Raw genomic sequence first — 23,663 nt, 5'->3', positions numbered from 1 at the left:
GTGTAAGTAACAACAAATGTTTCGCTAATGAGACGACTCCTCTCTATTTTTTATTTGTAAGCGGCGGTAGCGCGCACAAAAGCAAGCCACGGTGCGAGCGGCGACAGGCCGTAAACACGCACTATCAGAATGCGACAAACAATGCATGACACAGTGCAGTAATGCATTTTCAGCTTGGAGTGACGTAAACACCTATAACAAAGAGAACGGCACTTATCAGATCAAAGAAAAATAAGCAATCAATTCAAACCAGACGAAGCACGTGAAAAAGGAAGGATATCCGTATAAATATGGACGGAGCGCTTGACGCGTAGCAATGGCTACCTGGTAAACCGTAACTGCTAAGCTTACGACTCGAACCAAACTACTGCAGCTGTATCGTCATTCATTCGACCTAAACTGTGTCTCATATTACAACTAGACGAACTTTGTTTCGATTTGGAGGTGCGACCTAAAACTTTTCTCTCCCCTTGAATTTCGAGTCTCAAATTTCAGGTGCGGCTTAGATTCGGGAAAAATTTTTTTCCTTGATTTCGAGTCTCATTTTTCAGGTGCGGCTTAGATTCAAGTGCGGCTTAGATTCGAGTAAATACGGTAGTTAGCAGTGATCCTATTTCACACCAAATGCTGTATTATGGGAAGTCCTAGAGGAATGTAAATAAGTAAGGAGTAACAATGTATGAAGAGGATAGCTGCTACTCACCATACAGCAAATATGCTGAGTTGCAGATAGGCAGAACAAAAACACTGTCTGAAAGGCAACAACTCACTGACTAGTGGAGGTGGGGTTTTGTTGACGAATCAGTGCGTCTACTGTTTGGCAAGTTATTACCTTTATTCCTTAAATTAAACCCTGCATTATTATTATTATTATTATTATTATTATGTTGACAGGCTGATATCATTAATCATCTACTCACCTTACTTCCAATTTTAAATACTTCGTCGTAATCAAGACACTTTGTGTTGATCATTAAGGAATCTGTATCCCCGTAAATAACCTCGTAATTCATTTTCTCCACAAGGTCCTTGGTGTTAATTAAGATCTCTCTCCCTTTAGCTAAAATAATAAAGGTAACTATGTAAACACACCTGTCAATGCAATAAATAAATTTGTTTATAGTTTTCAATACACCATGTTACCTGTTACAAGTGCTGCTATTGGTCTGGCATAGAATCGTGAATGTGAAAATCCCAGGCAACCATACATACTGTTTGCTGTCAGCTTCAGAGCCATCTGACGAATGTTATACTGCAAAGTTACAAAGTATACTGTCAACAAATTCTACACATTATCTCAGTGCAATGTAATAGAAACAGAAAGATAAAAACCTGTTGGTGAAGAAGATGCTTGAGAAAAGGCAGTAGTAGTGCTGAGGAAGAGAGGAATAGGGGATGACTGAGTGCACACATAGAAAAAATGTCTCTCATAGCTTCACAATCAAAGGAACAAAAATCAAATTCAATAATGGTCACACAGTCTTAAAACAGTATGGAATACACCTCTTCATTTTACAGACAAAGGCACACATGGGTAAATGATTCTTAATTTTACAAACCAATTGCACTTCTCTTAACTTACTAAATGCACACCATACACACGGCCATGTTCATCAAATGAAGGAACTCTTATATGGCTGACACTTCCACAACTTAAAGAGTACATTAGCACTTCTGTCAAAAATCATCAGAAAAGTTAAAGAATACATTTGCTTGAATAGAAAGAAATATATTATCTAATAATAATGATTACCATCATTATTCTTCTACATATGCAGGCATGTCGACCAACAAAACGGAACGATACAAGCTTCATGGGGAACAAAAGAAGCCCAGAAAAATTGAAAAACAAAAGAAATAGGACAAAAATGTCCATACAGAGTAGGTCCAGGAGAGAGAGAGAGAGAGAGAGAGAGAGAGAGAGAGAAGTGTGGGAAAAAATATATAAAGTGACAGCAAGATCAAAACAAAGATCACAGAAGCAGTTAGAACCAAGGAAAGTAAGAGAACAAAGAAACATTAGGAAACAAAGATAGGATGAATTTGTCACATGGACATGTCAGACAACTAAATCTGTATGAAACAATTTGCTAAATGATGTGTCATAGAGTTTCAAATCCTTATCCAACATTCCTAATTTAATAATATATCTTAATTCAGGTAAATACCATGGTAGGTCCTTCAAAACACTGTTCCAACACTTTTTTCCATTTCTTTTGTCCAGGTAACCTATTTTTCCCATTTATTAACATCCTGCCACTGAGACATTTTTCAAATCCAGAACATAAAAAGACGGAGGGGGGAGAGAGACAGGTAGAGGGGGGGGAGAGAGAGAGAGAGAGAGAGGGGAGGGGGAGAGAGACAGGTAGAGGGGGGAGAGAGAGAGAGAGGGGGAGAGAGACAGGTAGAGGGGAGAGAGACAGGGAGAGGGGGGAGAGAGACAGGGAGAGGGCAGAGGGGGAAGAGGGGGGAGACAGGGAGAGAGGGGAGAGAGACAGGGAGAGGGGGGAGAGAGACGGGGAGAGGGGGGAGAGAGACAGGGAGAGGGGGGAGAGAGACGGGGAGAGGGGGAGAGAGATGGGGAGAGAGACAGGGAGAGAGAGGGGGGAGAAAGACAGGGAGAGCAGGGGGAGAGCAAGGGGAGGGGAGGGGGAGAGCAGGGGGGAGGGGAGGGGGAGGGAGGGGTAAATGGGGGAGGGGGGAGAGCTGGGGGAGGGGGGAGCTGGGGGAGGGGGGAGAGCTGGGGGAGGGGGGGAGAGCAATTTTTGACGATATAATGTAATTGGATAGACAAAAAATCTACTCACCAAGCGGCAGCAGGAGAACACACATATAAAAAAAGGTTTTACGTATGCAAGCTTTCAGATCCAATGGCTCCTTCTTCCAGCAAAAGGACTGAAGGGAAAGGAAGAGGGGTGAAGGAAAAGGACTGGAGGGATTTACAAAATAGCTTAGAGTTTGGAACAGTCACCCAGGTCAGGGGAGACTAACCAGGTGGGATGAGAAGGAATGACTGATTGCTGGGAACTTTCTTCACAGTAATGACTCCTTTCTTGACTCTGTTTCAGTTTTCCACATCTTTTATTTTCTGACATGTGTTTTTCGCCATACTCTTGCCACCTCTGTTGCACACAATGCACTTAGCTTTCCACTCTTTTTAACTCGTGCACAAGGTTTTACCAGTAATCTCTGTCTTGCATATTACCCTGTTTTCCACCTTTAAGCTCTCAAATCCTCACATCTCATCCAGTGCAGTCCACAATCACCACTCTTTCCTTTCATGCCATCTGGTAAGTCTTCCCTGACCCAGGTTCTGGGTGATTTTTCCAAACTCTGACTCTTTTCTTAAACCACTCCAGTCCTTTTCCTTCTCCTTCAACCTTTCCGCCAGAAGAAGGAGCCCCTGAGTGTGTGTGTGTGTGTGTGTCTGTGTGTGTGTGTTTTCCTGCTGCCATTTAGTATTTGATATACATAGTTTTCACAAGTGAAGTACAGTACAATTACAAATGCACTTCAGGAAAAGCAGAAAACACTTTAAATACAGATTCAATATGTTGTATGAAACATTTTTATAATACAAAAATCTGATATTAAATTGTCCTTTATTCTGCTCCAATAGTTTCGGAACAGCACCATTATTTGCCATACTTTACAGTTCAACTTGGTGTAAAATGCATGCCCATGTTTACAATGTGCCTCAAATATGTTTTAACTCTGTGGAAGCAAGTGGCCCTGGAGTATGACGTAACATCATCCAGCAAAATGCAGTTAGTTTGTTAAATACAGAACTCCCTAAATCAGTTTGGATAGACAATAATTTGATCAACACTACTCTGCAATATTTCAGCACTACTTACCAGTCCTGCAATGACTATATACATACATGCAGATGCTTAGGGAGAAATTAATAATTGCTGCTGCAAATACTGACATTAGAACTAATTAGTTCAACCAGTCCCAAGCACTCTATTGCAATTGTAAAACTTTTCAGCTAGCGTGTAGCACATTAAAATGACAAAAGGTTTTTCCATTTCATGTGAATTACAATAATCACAGTTATTCAGAAAATAATTATTTTTGTGTTTCATTGTAAGACTTCAAAATAACAAATATATTCACAACACTAAAATTACCTGCATCTTCAAATCTGGTGAGAGATCACTGGCTTTCATAAGTTTCTTCACAGCTCGCCTACTCTCCACGAGTTTGCGGATTTCAGTTGGAAGTATTCCCGCATTCTGATTGCTATCAGGTACATCAGCCATCATATCCTGTATTGGAAACCAATGCTTTAAGAAGAGAATGTTAATCGGATTGTAGCTACATTATAAGTATAGTTAACCAATGTTTTAAGAAGAAAATGTTAACCAGATTGTATTATACATTATAAGTATAGTTATAAGTCAAACACTAGAAGCAACAAAAAAAAGTATTTCTCTGTACAGCTGAAACAGTTTATTCAAAACTTGTTCCAGTGGACAAGCAGTGTCTCATAATGATGATCATCATCATTACCATCATCAATTTTATGCAGACTATGGGAGTTAATTTTAGGATTACTATAGTCTACAGTGTACTTTAGATGAAGTTAGAAACAAACAGTGTTCTCATCTGAATTCAAGAAAATCAAAGGAAAAAATTTGAAGCTGCAAATCTAACCTACTGTGAAAGAAAATCCTTGATCTAACCAGTTACAAATATTTTCACAATTTGCATTCATCTTTGGTTCAAATGGCTCGGAGTACTATGGGACTTAACATCTGAGGTCATCAGTCCCCTAGAACCTAGAACTACTTAAACCTAACTAACCTAAGGACATCACACACATCCATGCTCGAGGCAGGATTCGAACCTGCGACCGTAGCGGGTCTCATACTGGACTCATACTGGACTGAACTCATAGGATACTACCTATCTTATGACAAGGGAAGCCGCTACTCACCATATAGCAGAAATGCTGAGTTGCAGATAGGCACAACAAAGAGACTGTCACAACACAGGGTGAAAAGTATTTAAACCGACAAATTCTGGGAGGTTGTAGGACATCAAAACAAATATTTTTCCCTTATGTCATTTTTTCTATGAGGATTATTTAAACCAGTGGAGGCCATATTACGCTCTTCAGTTCTTAGAGGGCGTATTGCATACACTCTTCAGTTGCAGACAACTGCTGTCCACCTGTGTAGTAGTGCACTGTCTCTGTTTACTAATGGATCGACACACCTGGAGTGAGTACACTGATATGGCTGGTGCGTACTACGTAGCACACCACAACAGATGAGCTGCACAGCGGGTTTGTCAACAACAATATCCTAATCGCCGTATCCCACATCATACGACCTTCGCTGCTGTGTACCAACGTCTGCATGAGACCGGGTCATTTAGCAGATTACCTGGACAGGGACACCGTCACACGGTAAGAACGCTGCAATTTGAGGAAGCTGTCTTGCAGCATGTGGAGCAGGATCCTTCAATCAGCACTCGTGCAAGTGCACGTAACATGGGGACGAATCAGACGAATGTAGAATGTAAGAACAGTCCTTCGAGATCAATTGTTATGTCCATTTCACTTCCAGCGTGTCCACAATCTGGAACCAGTTGATTATCCACCCAGAGCACAGTTTTCGCAGTGGTTCCTGGAACAGTGTGAAATGCATCCTACATTTCCATCCTCTGTATTGTTAACCGATGAAGCAACGTTCAGGTGTGATGGAGTCTTCAACATGCACAATTCACATGTTTGGAGTGAGGATAAAATCCACAGGACACAGTCACTAGTGCTCATCAAGTGCGGTTCTTCGTTAATGTGTGGCTCAGTGTTGTTGGGGACTGTTTAATTGGGCCTTATTTGCTACCTAGGCCATTACATGGCAGGCACTATTACAATTTTCTCGCCAGAGCATTGCTAGAATTGCTGGAAGACGTCCCGCTCCCTACAAGACAACGCATGTGGTTCCAACACGACAGGGCACCGGCACATTTCAGTCATCGTGTGCGTCGATTCCTGGACCAACTGTTCCCACACACGTGGACTGGTAGAGGTGGTCCTGTACCATGGCCTGCTCGATCCCCAGATGTGTCACCTCTGGACTTTTTTGTGTGGGGAGAGATGAGCAACCTTGTTTACGCATCTACTGTTGCATCAGAAGAGGATCTGGTTGCCCGGATAGTAACAGCAGCAGGAACAATTCAGGATACTCCTGGGGTTTTTGCCCGTGTCAGACAGGACATGATCCAACGGTAAACCTTTGTTTGCGTGTCAATGGAGGCATTTTTGAAAATCTACTGTAATTTAAATTGGGTTGTGTTAATGTGTTGTCTCTTGGTCATAAAAAAATGGAAAAGTGTTTGTTGGTTTAATTAATTTGCCACCAGATAAATCATCTCCTACCGGTTTAAATACTCCTCATAGGAAAAAATATTTGTTTTGATGTCCCCTACAACCTCCCAGAGTTTGTCGGTTTAAATACTTTTCACCCTGTATAAGCTTTCGGCCAACAAGAACTTTGTCAAAAATAGACGACAGACACAGCACAGTGCCCATAGTGCCTTGTGCTCTGCAGCCGAAATGTTGTTCTTCGGCAATTTTGCCTTCTCAGGTACTTTACAAATGTCTCTTCTTACTTCTTCTGCAGCCTCTGAGGGGAGTCCTGTTATGGCCTGTTCCACACCACTGATGATTTCGCGTTTTGGCAACGTCTTTGGAACCAGGGCGAAGTTTACGCCTTTTGACAGCACCGAAACAGTTCACTCATCCAGTTCTCTTTCCATCACATTTATAACCACCTAGTCAGTGCAAGTTTATCTTCTTGTTGTCGCACACCTGGAAGGCGAAGGAACTTGTTGCACTGCTTTTCGGTGGCCTTCTTCTTGATTAATCGAGATAGTGGTTACCATCTCAGTACAGCTTGGGGTCCTGCAATTAGGAAAATTCGGCAACAACGCTCCAGTACGAAGGGGACCGATATAATGGTCTTAGCAGTGGACAACAGGAATGCAATGGTGCTGATGAAGTCAGAAGATTATTGGCAGAAAATCAACACCTCCTGCAAGATCCTGCTTACAAACAAGTGGGAAAAGATGCAACTGCATCAGTGACACACAAGACCATCGAGTTGCTCAATAACTCAGGACTAGAAAAGAACACTATCAGAAGACTGTACCTGAGGGCATCAGCACCACCACGCCTGTATGGCCTACCAAAAATTCACAAGACGGAGCTTCCATTATGTGCAATTTTAAACACGATAAACGTGCTGACATACGGCTTTGCCAAACATCTGGCACAGCTATCAAAACCACTCATAGGGAACTGTCCCCACCATGTGAAGAACTCGGCACATTCGTCAAGGCACTGCAAGAAGTGCGCTTGGATGAAGAAGATCTGTTAGTCAGCTTCGATGTGACATCACTAATCACATGGGTGCCACTTGAAGATTCTCTAGCACTGCTCGAGGTACACTTAGTCAAACTCTTTCAGCATGTACTAACCACCACCTACTTCAAATGTGGTGGGAAATTCTACGAGCAAATAGATGCAAGTTGCTACGGATGTACTAACCACCACCTACTTCAAATGTGGTGGGAAATTCTACGAGCAAATAGATGCAAGTTGCTACGGATTCCCCCTTAGCACCAAGCATGGCTAACTTGTACATGGAATACTTCGAGGAGGGAGCATTGGACACGGCTCCACTGAAACCGAAAGCATTTTACAGATGTGTGGATGACACCTTTGTGGTATGGCCACATGGTAAAGATAAACTACTTGAGTTCCTGCAGCACCTCAACAGTATACATGAAAACATCAAGTTTGCTGTGGAGATAGAGAAAAACAGCAGCCTACCCTTCCTTGACATCCTGGTTACTAGAAATGCAGGAGCACGCTGGGACATTCGGTATATAGGAAGGAAACACATACGGACCTATATGTCAATGCTGGGAGCTGTCACCATCCAGCACAATGCAGCTCTGTACTTGACACCTTGGTACACATGGCGAGGTCCATTTGCGACAAGAAGAGCTGACTGAGTGAATTACAAGATCTAAGGGAAACCTTCAGAAGAAACAGCTACAGCGAGAAACTAATAGGAAGAGCTTTGAGGAACAATAAGAAGAGAGGAGGAGAGAGACCAGAAGAGGACGACGCAATAGGTTGTGCGTTCCTGTCTTATGCGGGACCACCAATGGCGAAGATAGCCAGAATCCTTAAGAAGCACCAAGTGAAGACCGTCTTTCACGCACCAAAGAACATCAAGGATACTCTTGGATCGACCAAAGACCCACTAGGACTAATGACACAGGGTGCTTATAGAATTGGATGCGAATTTGGAATGCAATACATAGGACTGACGCAACGTTGCATTACACAGTACCGTACAGGACATATAAGAAACATGCGATTTGGACAGGTTGACAAGTCCGCAGTAGTGGAACACAGCATCAACGAAAAGCATACCTTCGAATTTGAAGAAACAAAGAAGTTATGCAGCGCCAGCAGATTTTGGGATTCGGTGATAAAAGAAGCAGTAGAGATTCGTTTGCACGAAAATTTAATTAATCGAGACACTGGTTACCATCTCAGTACAGCTTGGGATCCTGCAATTAGGAAAATTTAGCAAGAACGCCCCAGTCCGAAGGGGACTGCGGCCAGTGCTGATATGAACAGACACCAGGAATCGACGCCTGCACGCGCATCCCCCACCACCACCAGTGGCGCCAAGTGCCCGGCGCGATTCCGCTGGCATGCGATTGGTCGGCAGCCAGAATCTGATAACGGTCCAGAGTCTACAAAGGAGCATGACAGACAGCATCCTGACACTTCGCCTGAAGATGACAGATACGCAATCCATTGAAATGTTGTGACTCGAAGACGACGCCACTCGGCTGATAACCCGTGAAGATTTCAGAGCTGAAATACGCCGAGAAAGCCTGCAATCACACATAAATTCATGTAAGTACTGTAGCTCATCTCTTTGTGGTAGTAGCAGATCTCCTTTAAAATGAGTAAGAGCAGACAATTAAGAATGAATCCTTTTGAAGATCTTCCTTGTGCTACAATTATTATCTTCCTTTCTGATGACTGTAGATCCCATTATTACCAGTGGCGGTATCATCTGTCGAGCCTTTTCTAAGCAGTGTTCCACAGTGAGCCACGTTTCATCAAGCCAAACAGTATTATCAAATTTGTCCATAACAATCCCCTCAGAAGACTGTTGCACTACACAGCTACAGCTGGGCTTGCCATTAATAACTTTTGGCCACAAATAGATTTATAGTGGAATCATGACTTTTCACATCTTGTAGCAAGGATGATTTACTACGCTGAGCAAGTCCACTTCTACAAGAGTGGTTTGTAGATTTTTAAGTGTTGGATTCTCCTTCCTCGAATAATATGCATATATTTCCCAACCAATCACATCTTCCTGAAAAGAGTCACGATTTGTAACTGTCCTGTTGCAGCACTTCTTGTTACTTGGTCTCGCCAATTTAGATGACTCGCCTAATTGCTCTTCCACGAATTTCTCCTTGATAATTCTTATTACTGATCACCGATTTGCAGAGCAGCTGCATTTTACACCACTTTGTCCAAAGGAACAAGAAACCTGCCTGGATTCCTCTCCGCCTCAAAATATTCGCTCAAGGAACAGACTCAACTGACTGTATAGTCACACTGAGTGTCCTAGGAGTATGCAGCCTTGATCTGCCCAATTTTCAACTACTTTCACCATGTACTATAAAGTATGCAAAGCTAAAAGTAACTCGAATTTCTTACAACAGCTGAACTCTGAGGACTCACAAGCACAACGCTTTATGCAGCACAGCACAGTGGATTTGGCAACACAGTGGGAGCTAACAGAGCCAGGCACCCATTGGTGTATTGGTGGCAGGAACTCTCCAGTTTGCTACCACTGACCAGGTGAAACTAGTTTAAAATGGACTATAGGTACGAGTTTCTAAAAAAGAATGAACTGAAATATTACATATTAACACTGACCAATTGTAGCCAAATATCAGGCCATGTATAACAGAACACACAATTGGTCAACAACAAAATTATTTTTAAAATTCAAGATAGGTCAGTTAGTTGAACCAGATACAACTGCAACACAAAATAAAATCATACATATGCAAGGCATAAAAACTGTTCAGGACCTGAATAAAGGATGGACATAATCAGTAAAAGACGAAGCATGTTCCCCAAGCACATCCTTAGCGTGGACCAGGGAGTGTGATACAGCAAATGATACAGTTTCTTGTACGAGAACCAAAGTACACTGGATCCAAAAGGTACAAAGAGAGTTGGAAGAAATGGGAAGACAGAAACCAAGGATTTCTAACACAATGATTTTCATTTTAAAAATTGAGGCTTTCACACATTTCCAGGGCAGGTTTAGACCAAGGACACTATCATTTTGGACTGAAGAGAAAGAAACGTTGCAAAGTATGAGAATGAAAGAATATTGGACAAGGATGAATACCAGAAGAAATGAAACTGATGGGAAATTAGTGTGGTTCTCAGACAGCCAAAACAAAAAGAACAATGGTAAATTCTCTTATGGTCCTTTAAAAGTAAATTTAAAACCTACATATTCAGAACTGTTGAGCTAGCTTTCTGTGACAAAGTATTCATTACTAATTGCATCTAACCACAGACAAGCCATTACCACTGTGCTTTGACTGGTTGATGAAGAACAGACAGTACACACTCCATATTTGATTTCATATTCTGAAAACAAAGTGTTCTAATTTTGGTCTTGTAATAAAATTTCATGAAATTAAAAAAAAAAAAAAAAAATATCTTTCTAGCCACTGACACACTACTGAACCATCAAAACAATGGCTCTTTACTACAATTTGTTAAAATAAAATGACTCTATACACAACATTCCACTGTGGTATCTTAGGGATTGCACCACAGTTACAGTAGAATTTCATAAAATAATATGCATACCACTAGGTTACACATTAGCTTAATGAGTAAATGTGCGGTTACAAATTCAGACGTCACGGCTTCCATTACCTGTCTTTCAAAGACTGTTTTTAGTCACTTTTTTTCCTTTCTCTTTTCATTATTACACCTTTCATCACACCAGATGTACTGTTAATGTGAGAAATGTCAAGCTGCACCATGATTGGGAGTTCACACTATACTGCTGGGCCACTTTCAACTGGCTTTGCAAGTTAGTTCAAAGGTTGGAGGAAGGCAACAGCACATCACCTACAAAAGTACCATGTCTACTGAATCACTGTGGTATGCAACCAACCTTTGGGCTGAGGACAGTTTCACCCTTTTTACACACATCAAAAAAAGTTGCATCATCCCATTTCCCAGAACTACTGGAGATAGACGTTGACTGTGGATATCATATCACAGACACAGTCCCTTTGACTGTTCACTAAACCCGCCCAAAGATGTAAACAATCACACATGAGCAGCGCCTATTAGATGGAGGGGGTCCGACAGCAAACAGTTCGTCATTCCACCAGGAAGGAGGAACGCGGCTCGTGTTGTCTGTAGCTCAACTCAACCATGCCTAGACGGTCAATACCACAGTTCGATCGCATCTGCATTGTTACTTTGTGCCAGGAAGGGCTCTCAACAAGGGAAGTGTCCGCGTCTCTGAGTGAACTAAAGTGACACTGCTCGGACAAGGAGCAGATACAGAGAGACAGGAACTGTTGATGACATGCCTCGCTTAGGCCGCCCAAGGGCTACCACTGCAATGGATAACCACTACCTATGGATTATGGCTCTGAGGAATCCTGACAGCAACTCCACCATGTTGAATAATGCTTTTCATGCAGCTACAGGACGTCGTATTACGACTCAAACTTTGTGCAATAGGCTGCATGATGCGCAGCTTCACTCCCGAAGCCCATGGCGAGGTCCATCTTTGCAACCACGACACCATGCAGCGTGATACAGATGGGCCTAATCACATGCCGAGTGGACCACTCAGGATTGGCATCACATTCTCTTCACCGATGAGTGTCGCATATGCCTTCAACCAGACAATCATCGGAGACGTGTTTGGAGGCAACCTAGCCAGGCTGAACGCCTTAGACACTGTCCAGCGAGTGCAGCAAGGTGGAGGTTCCCTGCTGTTTTGGGGTGGCATTATGTTGGGCCGACGTACACCACGCATGAAATATTGCAAGGCTCTATTAAAACCAGAATTGTAAGGAAGTGCCTATGCAAGTATGAACTAATATGCTACATGGTTACACTAGGCAAAATGCAAAGCTTTATTTCTTCTGCTATTAACTGATGCAAGTGGTGTAGCCCAGTGAAAAAAAAAAAACCTAGAATAATGTGATGTCTGCACAAGATTCTGCTGGCATATATGCAACGGTTAACCAATATTACCCATCTTTTGCGTGACTGCAGCATCATTATTTGAGAAAACAAGGTTAAAAGTTTTATAAGACTTTGAATACCACACAAGAGCATCAGTCATGAATAGGAAATGATGTGACTTGAACATAGCGCAGGCAGTCTTCTAACCTGCCGTCTTATCTGGCTGCGCTAACAGCACTGCTTGGTGGCTGACGCTCATGTATAATATTCGGCAGGCTTGTAAACCTCTGAACTTGATTTCTCAAAAACTCTTGAAAAGTGCTCCGACTAAAGCAGTATTTGTGTTACGTCTAAGGATGTACTACCATTGTTGTGACTCGCCGATCATTTAAAGTGCCGCCGCGCAATTACGCACGTCCTCTACGTGCGGCGCTGTCTGCCTGCCAGCCATGCAGCAGCGGCGCCACCTAAGCGGCCAGCCGAGCAGCGGCCGCTAGACTGAGACTCAGTGCTTATCTGAACGCTAAAGTGTTCACATGTCAACTTACTCTGTGACATATATGTGTTGTTGTGTCGTTTCTAAATATACTTGTTAAACTAGAAGTTCTAACAATTGGCGACGAGGATGGGATTTTTCCTTTTCACCGTTGACTCTCAGGGTTCCATGGCTACTGTCGAGCAACTCTTGCAAAATCTCCTTGAACAGCAAACGCTTCTAACGGCAGCGATTCGCGATTTCGTCGCGGCGTCAAATGCGGGCCGTTTCTCGTCGTTGGCTGTACCGCCTTTTCCTCCTTACGACGAGACGGCGGAAGACTGGTCGGATTATGAAAAACGTCTTCGACAGCACTTCTTGGCATTTTATGTCTCGGACGAACAAGCATGTAAGTCTCTGTTCCTTTCCTGGATTTCGCCTCAAATGTATCGGTTGTTGTCGCAATTGGCCCCTTTGAAGGATCCTGCGTCTTTGTCCTTTGCTGAAATGTGTTCCCTTCTGTCGGTCTATTTTCAAAAGCAAACGCATGTGGTAGCCTCTCGTGTTGCCTTTTATCGTTGTCACAAACAACCCAATCAATCCTATCGCGCTTGGGCTGCTGAACTTCACGGCCTCAGTCGAAAGTGTCACTTTGTTACTGATGTTCACAAAGAATCCTATGCCGATTCCATGGTACGGGATGCTATTATCAGGTCGGCGCCCGACAAAGAAGTTCGGCAACGTGCCCTTCAGTTGGCGAATCCGACTTTAGATGAAGTTCTCTCCATTGCGCAGTCTTTTGAAATTTCTCGCGCCGCTGGGGCACAAATAGAAGCGTGGGGTGACGTCGGGGAAATACAACCTCTGTGCGCTGTTGACGACGCGCGCGGCGCGTCCCCGCCGGCCGTCGTCGCCGCAGTGCGCTCCCACGCGCAGCCTCGGCCAAGCCGTAAACAAACCCCTAAGAAACTGCAGCAAAATCCCCGGCAACTTCCTTCATGTCCAAGGTGTTTTACGAAACATTCACGCGAGGATTGTCCACAACGTTGGGCTGTGTGTCACAACTGCAAAAAGAAAGGTCATGTGTCTTCCGTTTGCAAGTCCGACCGCATACATGATGTTCAGGAACATGACGCTGATTCTGATTCTGTGTTGTCTGTCAATTGCACTTCTTCCCTTTCAGGGAAGTTATTCCTCACTGTCCAAATCCTTGGTCGAGATGTTCGCATGCAAGTGGATACCGGTTCTGCCGCCACTATAATTAATTCTCAGACGTATCTTCAGCTGGGTTCTCCACTCCTGTCCCCTGTCACTCGGCAATTACGGACGTACAATAAACAGAAGATTTCTCTCTTGGGGCAGTTTAATGCGGAGGTATCTTACAAATCCGTCGTTCGCACTGTTCCCATATTTGTGGTCGACCAGGGCAACGCAGAAAATCTTTTTGGTTTCGATGCCTTTCGTGTTTTTGGGTTCTCCATAGATGACTCTGTCAATATTGTCTCTGACGCTATTCCCTATGCTCAACTGGATTCTTTGTCGACGACCTTTTCGTCCATTTTTTCTCCTGGGTTAGGCCGTGCACATGACTTTGAAGCTCATATCACGCTCAAACCCACTGCTCGGCCTAAGTTTTTTCGGGCTCGGCCCATTCCTGTGGCCCTTCGTGATCGGGTCAAACAGGAGTTGGATCGTCTCACTACTTCAGGGGTCTTGCTTCCTGTCACTTCCAGTGAGTGGTCCTCTCCTGTCGTTGTAGTTGCCAAGCCCAATGGTTCTATTCGTCTCTGTGGCGATTTCAAAGCCACGGTAAATGCTCAATGCCTCTTCGACACTTACCCTATGCCCCGTCCTGAAGAACTGTTCACTAAACTCGCTGGAGGGCAGTATTTTTCTAAAATTGACCTGTCAGAAGCTTATCATCAACTTCCTCTCGACGCTGCTTCCCGGCAGTTTCTGGTTCTTAACACGCCTTTCGGCCTCTATCAATACCAACGCTTGCCATTCGGGGTTGCTAGCGCCCCTGCTCTCTTTCAGCGATTCTTGGAACTATTATTGCTCCCTGTTCCTGGGTGTATCAATTACATGGACGACATTGTTGTCACGGGCTCCACCACTGACGAACATCTTCAAAATCTCCACACAATTTTTAATGTCTTACAGACTGCAGGTCTTAAGTGTAATCTTCAGAAATCACAATTTTTCCAGGCATCTATCACGTACTTGGGGTTTCAACTCTCTCGGGATGGTATTCGTCCGCTTCAACAAACTGTCGCTGCGATCGATGCCCTTCCTCGCCCTACATCTGTTAAGGAACTGCAGGCCTTCTTGGGGAAAATCGCCTACTATCACAAGTTTTTACCGTCTGCAGCGTCGGTGGCTCAGCCGTTGCTTCGCCTGTTGCATAAAAACGTGCCTTTTCACTGGTCCGCGTCATGTGACGCAGCTTTCCAGAAATTGAAGACTATGCTGATACAGGCCCCGTGCCTAGCTACTTATCAACCTGGCCAACATCTTGTCCTTGCTACAGACGCCTATCAATATGGGGTTGGGGCAGTCCTTGCGCACCGTTTTTCTGACGGTTCGGAACAACCCATTGCTTATGCCTCCAAAACGCTCACGGATGCCCAACAAAAGTATTCTCAGATTGAGAAAGAAGCTTTGGCCATCATTTATGCTCTTCATAAGTTTGGTGTTTTTCTCTATGGCACAAAATTTCATCTTGTTACGGATCACAAACCACTTGTTTCCTTGTTTCACCCATCAACGTCACTTCCAGACAAGGCTGCACACCACCTCCAGCGTTGGGCTCTTTACTTGTCCCGTTTCAACTATGAGATTCATTTCCGGCCAACGGCTCAACATGCGAATGCTGACGCTTTGTCTCGCCTCCCCATGGGCCCTGATCAGGCATTCGATAGGGACGAACTTTTGTGTTTCCACCTGGATGTTGCAGAGCAGCGGGTTGTGGACGGGTTCCCCATCACTGGGGACAGGCTGGCGGCTGCTACGGGTTCTGACCCTACCCTCTCCCGGGTTTTACGCTGTATTCAGACGGGTTGGCCTGATCGCCCGTCCGCTAAGACTTCTGATCCGTTGCGGAACTACTACCCTTTGCGCTACCGCCTCACGGCTAGGGATGGTGTTATCCTCCTCTCCACTGACAATGTTTCGCCGCGTGTTGTGGTCCCCGCGTCTTTGCGTGCTTCGGTCTTGTGCCTCCTTCACCAGGGGCACTGGGGTGTGTCGCGCACCAAATCTCTGGCGCACCGTCATGTGTACTGGCCTGGCATCGACTCTGAAATCGTACACATGGTCGCTGCCTGTGGCCCTTGTGCGTCACAGGCCGCTGCCCCGAAGTCATCTTTGTCACTGTGGCCTTCGCCCGAGAAGCCCTGGGAGCGCATTCATGCTGATTTTGCGGGACCCTTTTTAGGTACTTATTGGCTCCTCGTAATTGACGCCTACTCTAACTTTCCTTTCATTGTCCGTTGCACGTCACCTAGCACCGCGGCAACCACCAGTGCTCTCGCCCGCATTTTTTCTTTGGAAGGCCTCCCCTCTACTCTTGTTACTGATAATGGTCCGCAATTTGCCTCTTCTGACTTTGCGGATTTTTGTGCTCGTCACGGTGTTACGCATGTCACGGCCCCGCCGTTCCATCCACAATCCAACGGTGAGGCTGAACGACTGGTCCGCACGTTTAAGGCTCAAATGCGGAAACTTCTGACTTCTTCTGCTGCTGATGAGGCGCTTCTCCAGTTCCTGGCGTCTTACCGTTTCACCCCCATGGGCGATCACAGCCCGGCTGAGCTCTTACATGGCCGACAGCCCCGCACTCTACTTCATCTTCTGCGGCCTCCCACCTCCCGGCCGCGGGTGCCGTCCCTTGGCCGGTTCACCGACGACGACCTCGTCTGGGTACAGGGATATGGCAGGCGGCCAAAATGGAGCCCGGGCCGCATCTTAAGACACCGTGGCAGACGCCTGTATGAAATCCAGACGGACACAGGTGTTGCAGTGCGTCATTCGGACCAGCTTCGGCCTCGGGTGCCAGCAACACCTGTTCCGAATGCCGCCACACCACCCTTGACTCTCCCTGATGCTCGGGATCTTGGCACATCTCCATACTCACAACGCCGCCCTCTACCCGTCATCGCGATGCCAGCACCAGAACGGATGCCACCAGACGACGTGCCCATGCGGGAACCGGAGGACCAACCAGTGTCAGAGTACATCTACTCGCCTCCTCCTCCAACAGACGCTGACGCATCGCCCATGTCTCCTGTCATATCAACTGGACTTGCCGCAACGGGCAGATTGGTGCGTGGGGCCCCAGCAGATTCGACCCCTACGTCTCCTGTCATCTCGACCCGTTATCATCGGGGACACTTCCGTCCGTACGGGAAGCCTCCTCCTCGAGACTTTACGTCGAGTCACACAACGCCTATGGACGTCAGCCATCTCCAGGACACATCCATCAAGACCAGTGCAACAATTTCAAAGGGGGAAAAAGTGTTGTGACTCGCCGATCATTTAAAGTGCCGCCGCGCAATTACGCACGTCCTCTACGTGCGGCGCTGTCTGCCTGCCAGCCATGCAGCAGCGGCGCCACCTAAGCGGCCAGCCGAGCAGCGGCCGCTAGACTGAGACTCAGTGCTTATCTGAACGCTAACGTGTTCACATGTCAACTTACTCTGTGACATATATGTGTTGTTGTGTCGTTTCTAAATATACTTGTTAAACTAGAAGTTCTAACAACCATAATGTAAACAATGAGCAAAATCAGTGACCTGCTGGGTGTGTATTTCAATTTGCAATTAAACCAATAAAGTTTTAAGTCAAGTTTCAATAACAGTTCAATTTCTGGAAAATTTCTTCTGCTGTAGATTGGGTGTTAAATTTTATAATGTGAGATAAGCTATTGCTTCGTATATTATATTTTACCACACATTCAAACAGTTCTGCGTAATTATTTTTATATTAATACTTCTTACAATAAGGATGAACTGGTAGTTCACAGACTTCTTGTCATTGGTTCAAAGCTACGCGTTCATTTTTTTTTCTTCAGAAGCAAAGATCCACCTGTAAATAGCTGACACTGTTGGAAAACATTAATGATATTATCAAATTTAACTTTCACATCTGTTGTGTAAATGTCCAATATTTTCATTCTAGACACCTCTGTTCCCATACGGTGGACAAAAAATGCCCCACTTGGAAGTCAGCATGCAAGTCCTCATCCAGTTTCAAGACAAAAGTTTATCTAGCAAAATCAGATTGGGTGCATTTTAAAAACACATACATGAAAACGGGGAGATGGCAACACTGTCACATCGTGTAGTGTACTGGAATGTACAGAGAAGCATCCTGCACTATCATAGCTCACTCAATAGACTGCTGGGACATGAAACACACACCCACCATGGAGCTATTTTTCGAACCACCAGGTTCCTTTTTTATTTTTTAGACGTGTTTCCTAGTTTTCATTGTTTATACGCCGGACATCATTCTGTCACATGACAATAGCCTATCACATGCCAGTAGGGTCCATTAAATTGCATGCATGTGTCTACCAACCGTGCACTGCACAACCATAACTGATCCTGTTACGTTCATGTATGGGCAGCTTCCCAATGGAGTACACATGCGATGAATACATCAATATGCATTTTTTGCTGGGTGTATCCGATAATCAAGCTGCTCCTGCTGTTCATACATATGCTGTATGGTACTCTCAAAGGTGCCATCCTGATAAGAATGTTTTTCGTTGGCTGGAACAACACCGTCAGGTAATCTTCATCCACAAGTAACGGACAGAGGCATCCAAGGACTAGACTTACTCCACAAACAGAGGTCACAATTCTTGAAACTGTTCACCATCACCTTGGCAAAGTATTCATCATATCTCAAAAACTGGGTTTTGAAGTATTTCAAGATGAAAAACTGCACTAGCTTCACTAGTGAAGTTATTTTCACCCTCCCCAACAACCCACATCAACCATGAATGTGGCTTTCAGGTATGCTTTCGCATAAACCTGTAGGCTGGAATTGTGGGAGGAGTGCTTTAGGGCCCTTTACCTACTGCCAGACTAGTTGAATGCGGCCCTCTAGCATGCATTTCTTTGCAATACTTTGCCTGAAGCATTAGAAAACATTCCTCTTGGTGTTTGGTGACAGCTATGGTTTCTGCATGATGGTGCACTGCCACACTTTGGAATGAATGTATGTAACTATTTAAATGAAGCGTTTCCAAGGAACTGTATTGGTCATGGACATCCACTGTTCTGGCCTCCACGTGCCCCCAGACCTTAACCTGCTAGATTTTATTTAAGGGGATATTTAAGGGAACAAATTTATAGTATTCTATTCATGGATAAACATGACCTAATAGCTAGCATGCATGCCGCTTACGCAACTGGGTGGTTGATTTGATCATCATCTCTAAAGTGAATTTTGCTCGTAGGTGTATGTATCGGTTCCGTGAAGATAAGCCTGGACATCAAATGTACAGAATGAAATTACCATATGTGGCATGGTGTACAATTTAGTGTAGCCTATTGTGTTTTTTTGTACCTCAATGGATACATGTGACGTTACAGGAGGAGGAGGAGATTAGTGTTTAACGTCCCGTCGACAACGAGGTCATTAGAGACGGAGCGCAAGCTCATGTGAGAGAAGGATGGGGAAGGAAATCGGCCGTGCCCTTTCAAAGGAACCATCCCGGCATTTGCCTGAAGCGATTTAGGGAAATCACGGAAAACCTGATTCAGGATGGCCGGAGACGGGATTGAACCGTCGTCCTCCCAAATGCGAGTCCAGTGTGCTAACCAATGCGCCACCTCGCTCGGTTATGTGATGTTACAGTATCCACCATTATGTTCTAATGGCTTTATTTATGTCATGGATGAAACGAAGTGGTTGTTTACACGTGTAAGACGTTCATGTTACTTCTCAATCTTTAAATAAAGGTAACAATAACAGAAAGATGCAAATACTACATCGGCGAGGTGTAAACTGGATACAGTTCGATGCTTTAACTGGCTGGGGGGATGTTTTGCATGAACGTGACTCAAACATCAGCAAGTCTGGATATCCATTCCCCATGGACTTGCCTCGTCTCATTGAGCAAATAGACAGCCCCACAACACTGCAGAGTTCACGCTATCTATTCTTGCCCAGGCTGCAGGCATTTACAGCATTGACAGAGTCCATTTTTTTAAATTTCATTTGTATTAAACTTATTGGTGGGACTAAGTTTTGCTGGATACACTTTGTTCTTCGAACTGGGATGAGAAATCACAGGCCGACCATCAAGTGTGTCATTTTTTCTTCACCCTGTATATATAATGCATATATTATTTGTTGAATCTGACAATTGCATTAAGATTGCTGATTCTTTAAAACCACATTATGATTAATGTGTCAACACTGTTGCTATTTACAGTGTGTAGAAAAGAAATGATGCTTACAACTTCACCGGAATTGGGCACAAACAGCATGTGATGTGTTCTTGCTCAGTACTGGGTTGGCTCACTGAGACGAACTGAGGGAACACAAAAACTTACAGACTCAATCAAACCAAGCAAGTATTAGTAATAGGGACATATAAGATAAGAGAAACAAAGCATTTTAGGAAGTACTGAAATGGTAGTACATGTCCTATGGCATATTTGTTACTAACAATCAGTAATGAATAAACAGGACTTGCAACAGGCCTTCTCTCTTAGCACGCTACTTTATTTCCACTACATGTACTTCAAAAAAGTGAAAGATAAATAAAATGTACTGATTAGGAAATGGTCAAGGGAAAGCTTTATTAGGAATTATGTGGAAAACTTATAAATTTTAAGTGTGCTAATGTACCAAATACTTAATTTCAAAAGAGAATGGCCCAATGAGTCTAATTTTGGAGGATATGTACAGTTCGGTACCAGGAGTAAATAATTAAGACTGTAGTGTCCCAGCGAAACCCTCTCAAGTCACGGAAAATTTAATGTAACACCAAACTTACTCAAGAAAGGGCTGTCATATAAATCATATAAAGTGGAATGTAAAACCAAGTGCCAGTATACTTTCTGACATGAAAGGGCACAGTATCAATTTGTGAGATCAAATGCACCAGACTAATGAGTCTCCATGAAATGGGTTTGATACACTGAGACATTTTGTCTTGTATAGAGTGTGTTGTTGTGAGAGACAGGTGTGCGTTGAACCAAAGGATGTGAAAATGATATAGAGTGACGAGTCAATACTTGATCACACAATGAGACCACGGCACAGGATTACAGAATTCTTGTACACATGACCATAACTGATTACACAGTTTGATCTACACTGGGGCAAAAAACTCAAACCATTAGTGCAGTCAGCCACAGGTTGGAACAGTGCACTGTACACCACTTGGTTGGCTTCTTTTGCCAAGAAACTACATAAACACCTCAGGCAGCAAAATAGCACAGAATACCATCACTGGAATGCAGAGTGGAAATACCTGGTGCTTCCGAATGAATACTACTTTAAATTGTCTTATGGTGATGAGTTACATAGTACCGTGATAATGCAATATAACTGACTGCATTCTTGAGTGGCATAACAAATGAATGCCAAAATATAAGTTTTTGAAAGCATCGAACAGAACATGTTACCTTAGTGCGTAGTGTTGAGGGGAACACTGAACAGCAAATTTAACATCAGGGAATTTTTAAATCTCAAGATACTGATCATCTTAAAGACAACTACAGAAGCCAGCTTTCAATGCTCAGCCACATGGGAAGAGATAAATGTTAGCCCTCTTTGAAATATGACGAGTACAAATTTTTGCCTGTTATGCATATTAAGTCTATGTTACACAGGGATACGGTTAATCAGCAACTCACTTGTCGCAGTTCTTCACTCACCACTGTTGACACGAAACATCATGGCACAATAAAACTGTGTGCTGGACTGGAACTCAAACCTGAGGCCTTTGTCTTTCGTGGGCAAGTGCTCCGCTATCCGAAATCTCCAAGAACGGGAGGCCTGAATATTACGCCAGGGAATGTAGAGAATGCTCATGATTAGCACTCAGATGTAAGAATTAGGTGTGCCCAGTGGCAGGAAATACAATTGAGGTGTTTGTGTTGATGCCTTTCCTTTTGAATTTTTCCTTTTATTGACAACAAAGGCTTTGTAGAGCTCATTGAATCAGATTGAGTAAATGCAAGAAGATAACACATAGCCACACAAGCAGTTAGATGCACTGAGGGAGGACAGGAGGGATCAATCCTCAATCAGGATGTCACTGTGTGTCCAAGGTGGTAGTGATGCCACCCTGGTCTTTCCTTTTTCTAGTAAGACATAAGAGGATTTGTTAGCATTCATAGACAACCTGTTAACAGGTTCTAAGCTGGAATGTTGGTCAGCAGAACAGTTTCTATGTTGTTACCTGATACGGTCAAATTGGAGATACACGATCTGTAATTGTTTACTTTTCTTGGATTCAGGAAAAAATCCTTTATTGGTAAAATAATAAATTGTGATCTTGACAAATAAAGGACTTTTTCTGAATTCAATAAATGTGAACAGCATATACTGATGGCCAAATTACATCTGGTGGTGATGGTAAGGCTTACACAATGTTGGTTCATGAGCAGTTAAGTTATGCATGGACATTTGAAATTCTGAGGCTGGACTTGGTGCAGCAACACACAAAAAACTAACTAGGTTTTATGGGGAATACTTGAACAATGTGACACAAGAACTCAAGAGTGTCTATAGAAAACTTGTGGTTAGGGTTAGAAAATTAAATTTTGGCACAAACAAGATGACAGAAATAATTATTCCAACACAGTCCTTCTGCAAGAAGCACAATAGAGTACATTACATACATTCCTATAGATGTTGCCACCCAATATATTAAGAAAAGTACAATCAGGGTTCCCTAAGAACTTAGCCGAAGCCATGATGACTGCAACAGCATTATATGGGAGACACATGGTGACCAGCCTCAGGGCAGAAGGAAATTTTCACAACAGTAGTTACATGCTACAGGTGTGAACAAATGGACCATATATAGAAGGAATTATGTGAAGCACAATGTATGAAATGTGGGTGATTGGGGCATCCGGAACAAAACTGCGTAGTTTGACAGGGGGTGTGATAGGTGGACATGGGTGGGAATAGTAATCTGGTGTTAAAAAGCAAATGGAGATTCTGGAGATGCTCTGCAATTCTCAGTAGATATAAGCACATCCAAAATAAGTGCAGTAGCAGAATTTTGCTTAGATAGATTAATGGATAAAAGAAAGTGCAAGGTTTCATTGGATATGGGTTGTCAGGTATTAATGGCAAACTTGGACCTTAAAGGGAATAGGAGGTTGGGCCTGCCACAACGTAGATTAAGTGGAGTTGGTGTAAATGATGTGTGTTTGCCAGGTTCAGCTATGTTGAGCTTGCGGGTTGGGGCAAAAACTGATCAGGTTTGTATGGAACTGTTGTTCCATTTAGGTGATACTTCCTGCACAATCTTAAGGTTTGATTTCTTGCTTGAATGTCAAGCAAAAATTGACCTTGATCAGAGCATGATAGAACTTGACAGCACGTATTTCCATCTGGGTGAAAATGCCGACAAAGATAGATAATGCAAGGTTCATCATTGGTGCAAGGGGAACCATTTAAGAATGTGTACATGGCCACCAAGTATCAATTTGTGCTACAATGTGCCACAAGGTATGAGGAAACTACTGTGAGTGAGCGTATGAAATAACTAGCCAATAAACTTATTGCACATAGCAGAGCCACTAAAGGAAAATGAGGAACTATATAACAATTTTGAGACTGCGAATGTCGAACTGTCTCAGGGATTGACAGTCGCAAATTTGAAGATCTTGCGTGAAGATGATTTAG

The 23,663-nt window shown here is 43.7% G+C and overlaps 1 protein-coding gene across 2 annotated transcripts in view; it reads right to left on the bottom strand.

Annotated features, from left to right (window-relative positions):
* Positions 1–23,663, bottom strand: part of LOC126235841 (DNA polymerase alpha catalytic subunit) — a 330,143-nt gene that overhangs the window by 147,972 nt on the left and 158,508 nt on the right. For both annotated transcript variants that reach the window (XM_049944704.1, XM_049944705.1), the window contains 3 exons: positions 4,134–4,271; positions 1,144–1,252; positions 921–1,060 (listed from right to left, as the gene is read on the bottom strand). In XM_049944704.1, coding sequence (XP_049800661.1) covers positions 921–1,060; positions 1,144–1,252; positions 4,134–4,271 — 387 coding nt within the window. The remainder of the gene's footprint in view (positions 1–920; positions 1,061–1,143; positions 1,253–4,133; positions 4,272–23,663) is intronic.

Source organism: Schistocerca nitens, chromosome 2 (assembly GCF_023898315.1).
Source record: "Schistocerca nitens isolate TAMUIC-IGC-003100 chromosome 2, iqSchNite1.1, whole genome shotgun sequence".
NCBI classification, from domain to species: Eukaryota; Metazoa; Arthropoda; class Insecta; order Orthoptera; family Acrididae; genus Schistocerca; species Schistocerca nitens.
This window is presented reverse-complemented; position numbering and strand designations above follow the sequence as displayed.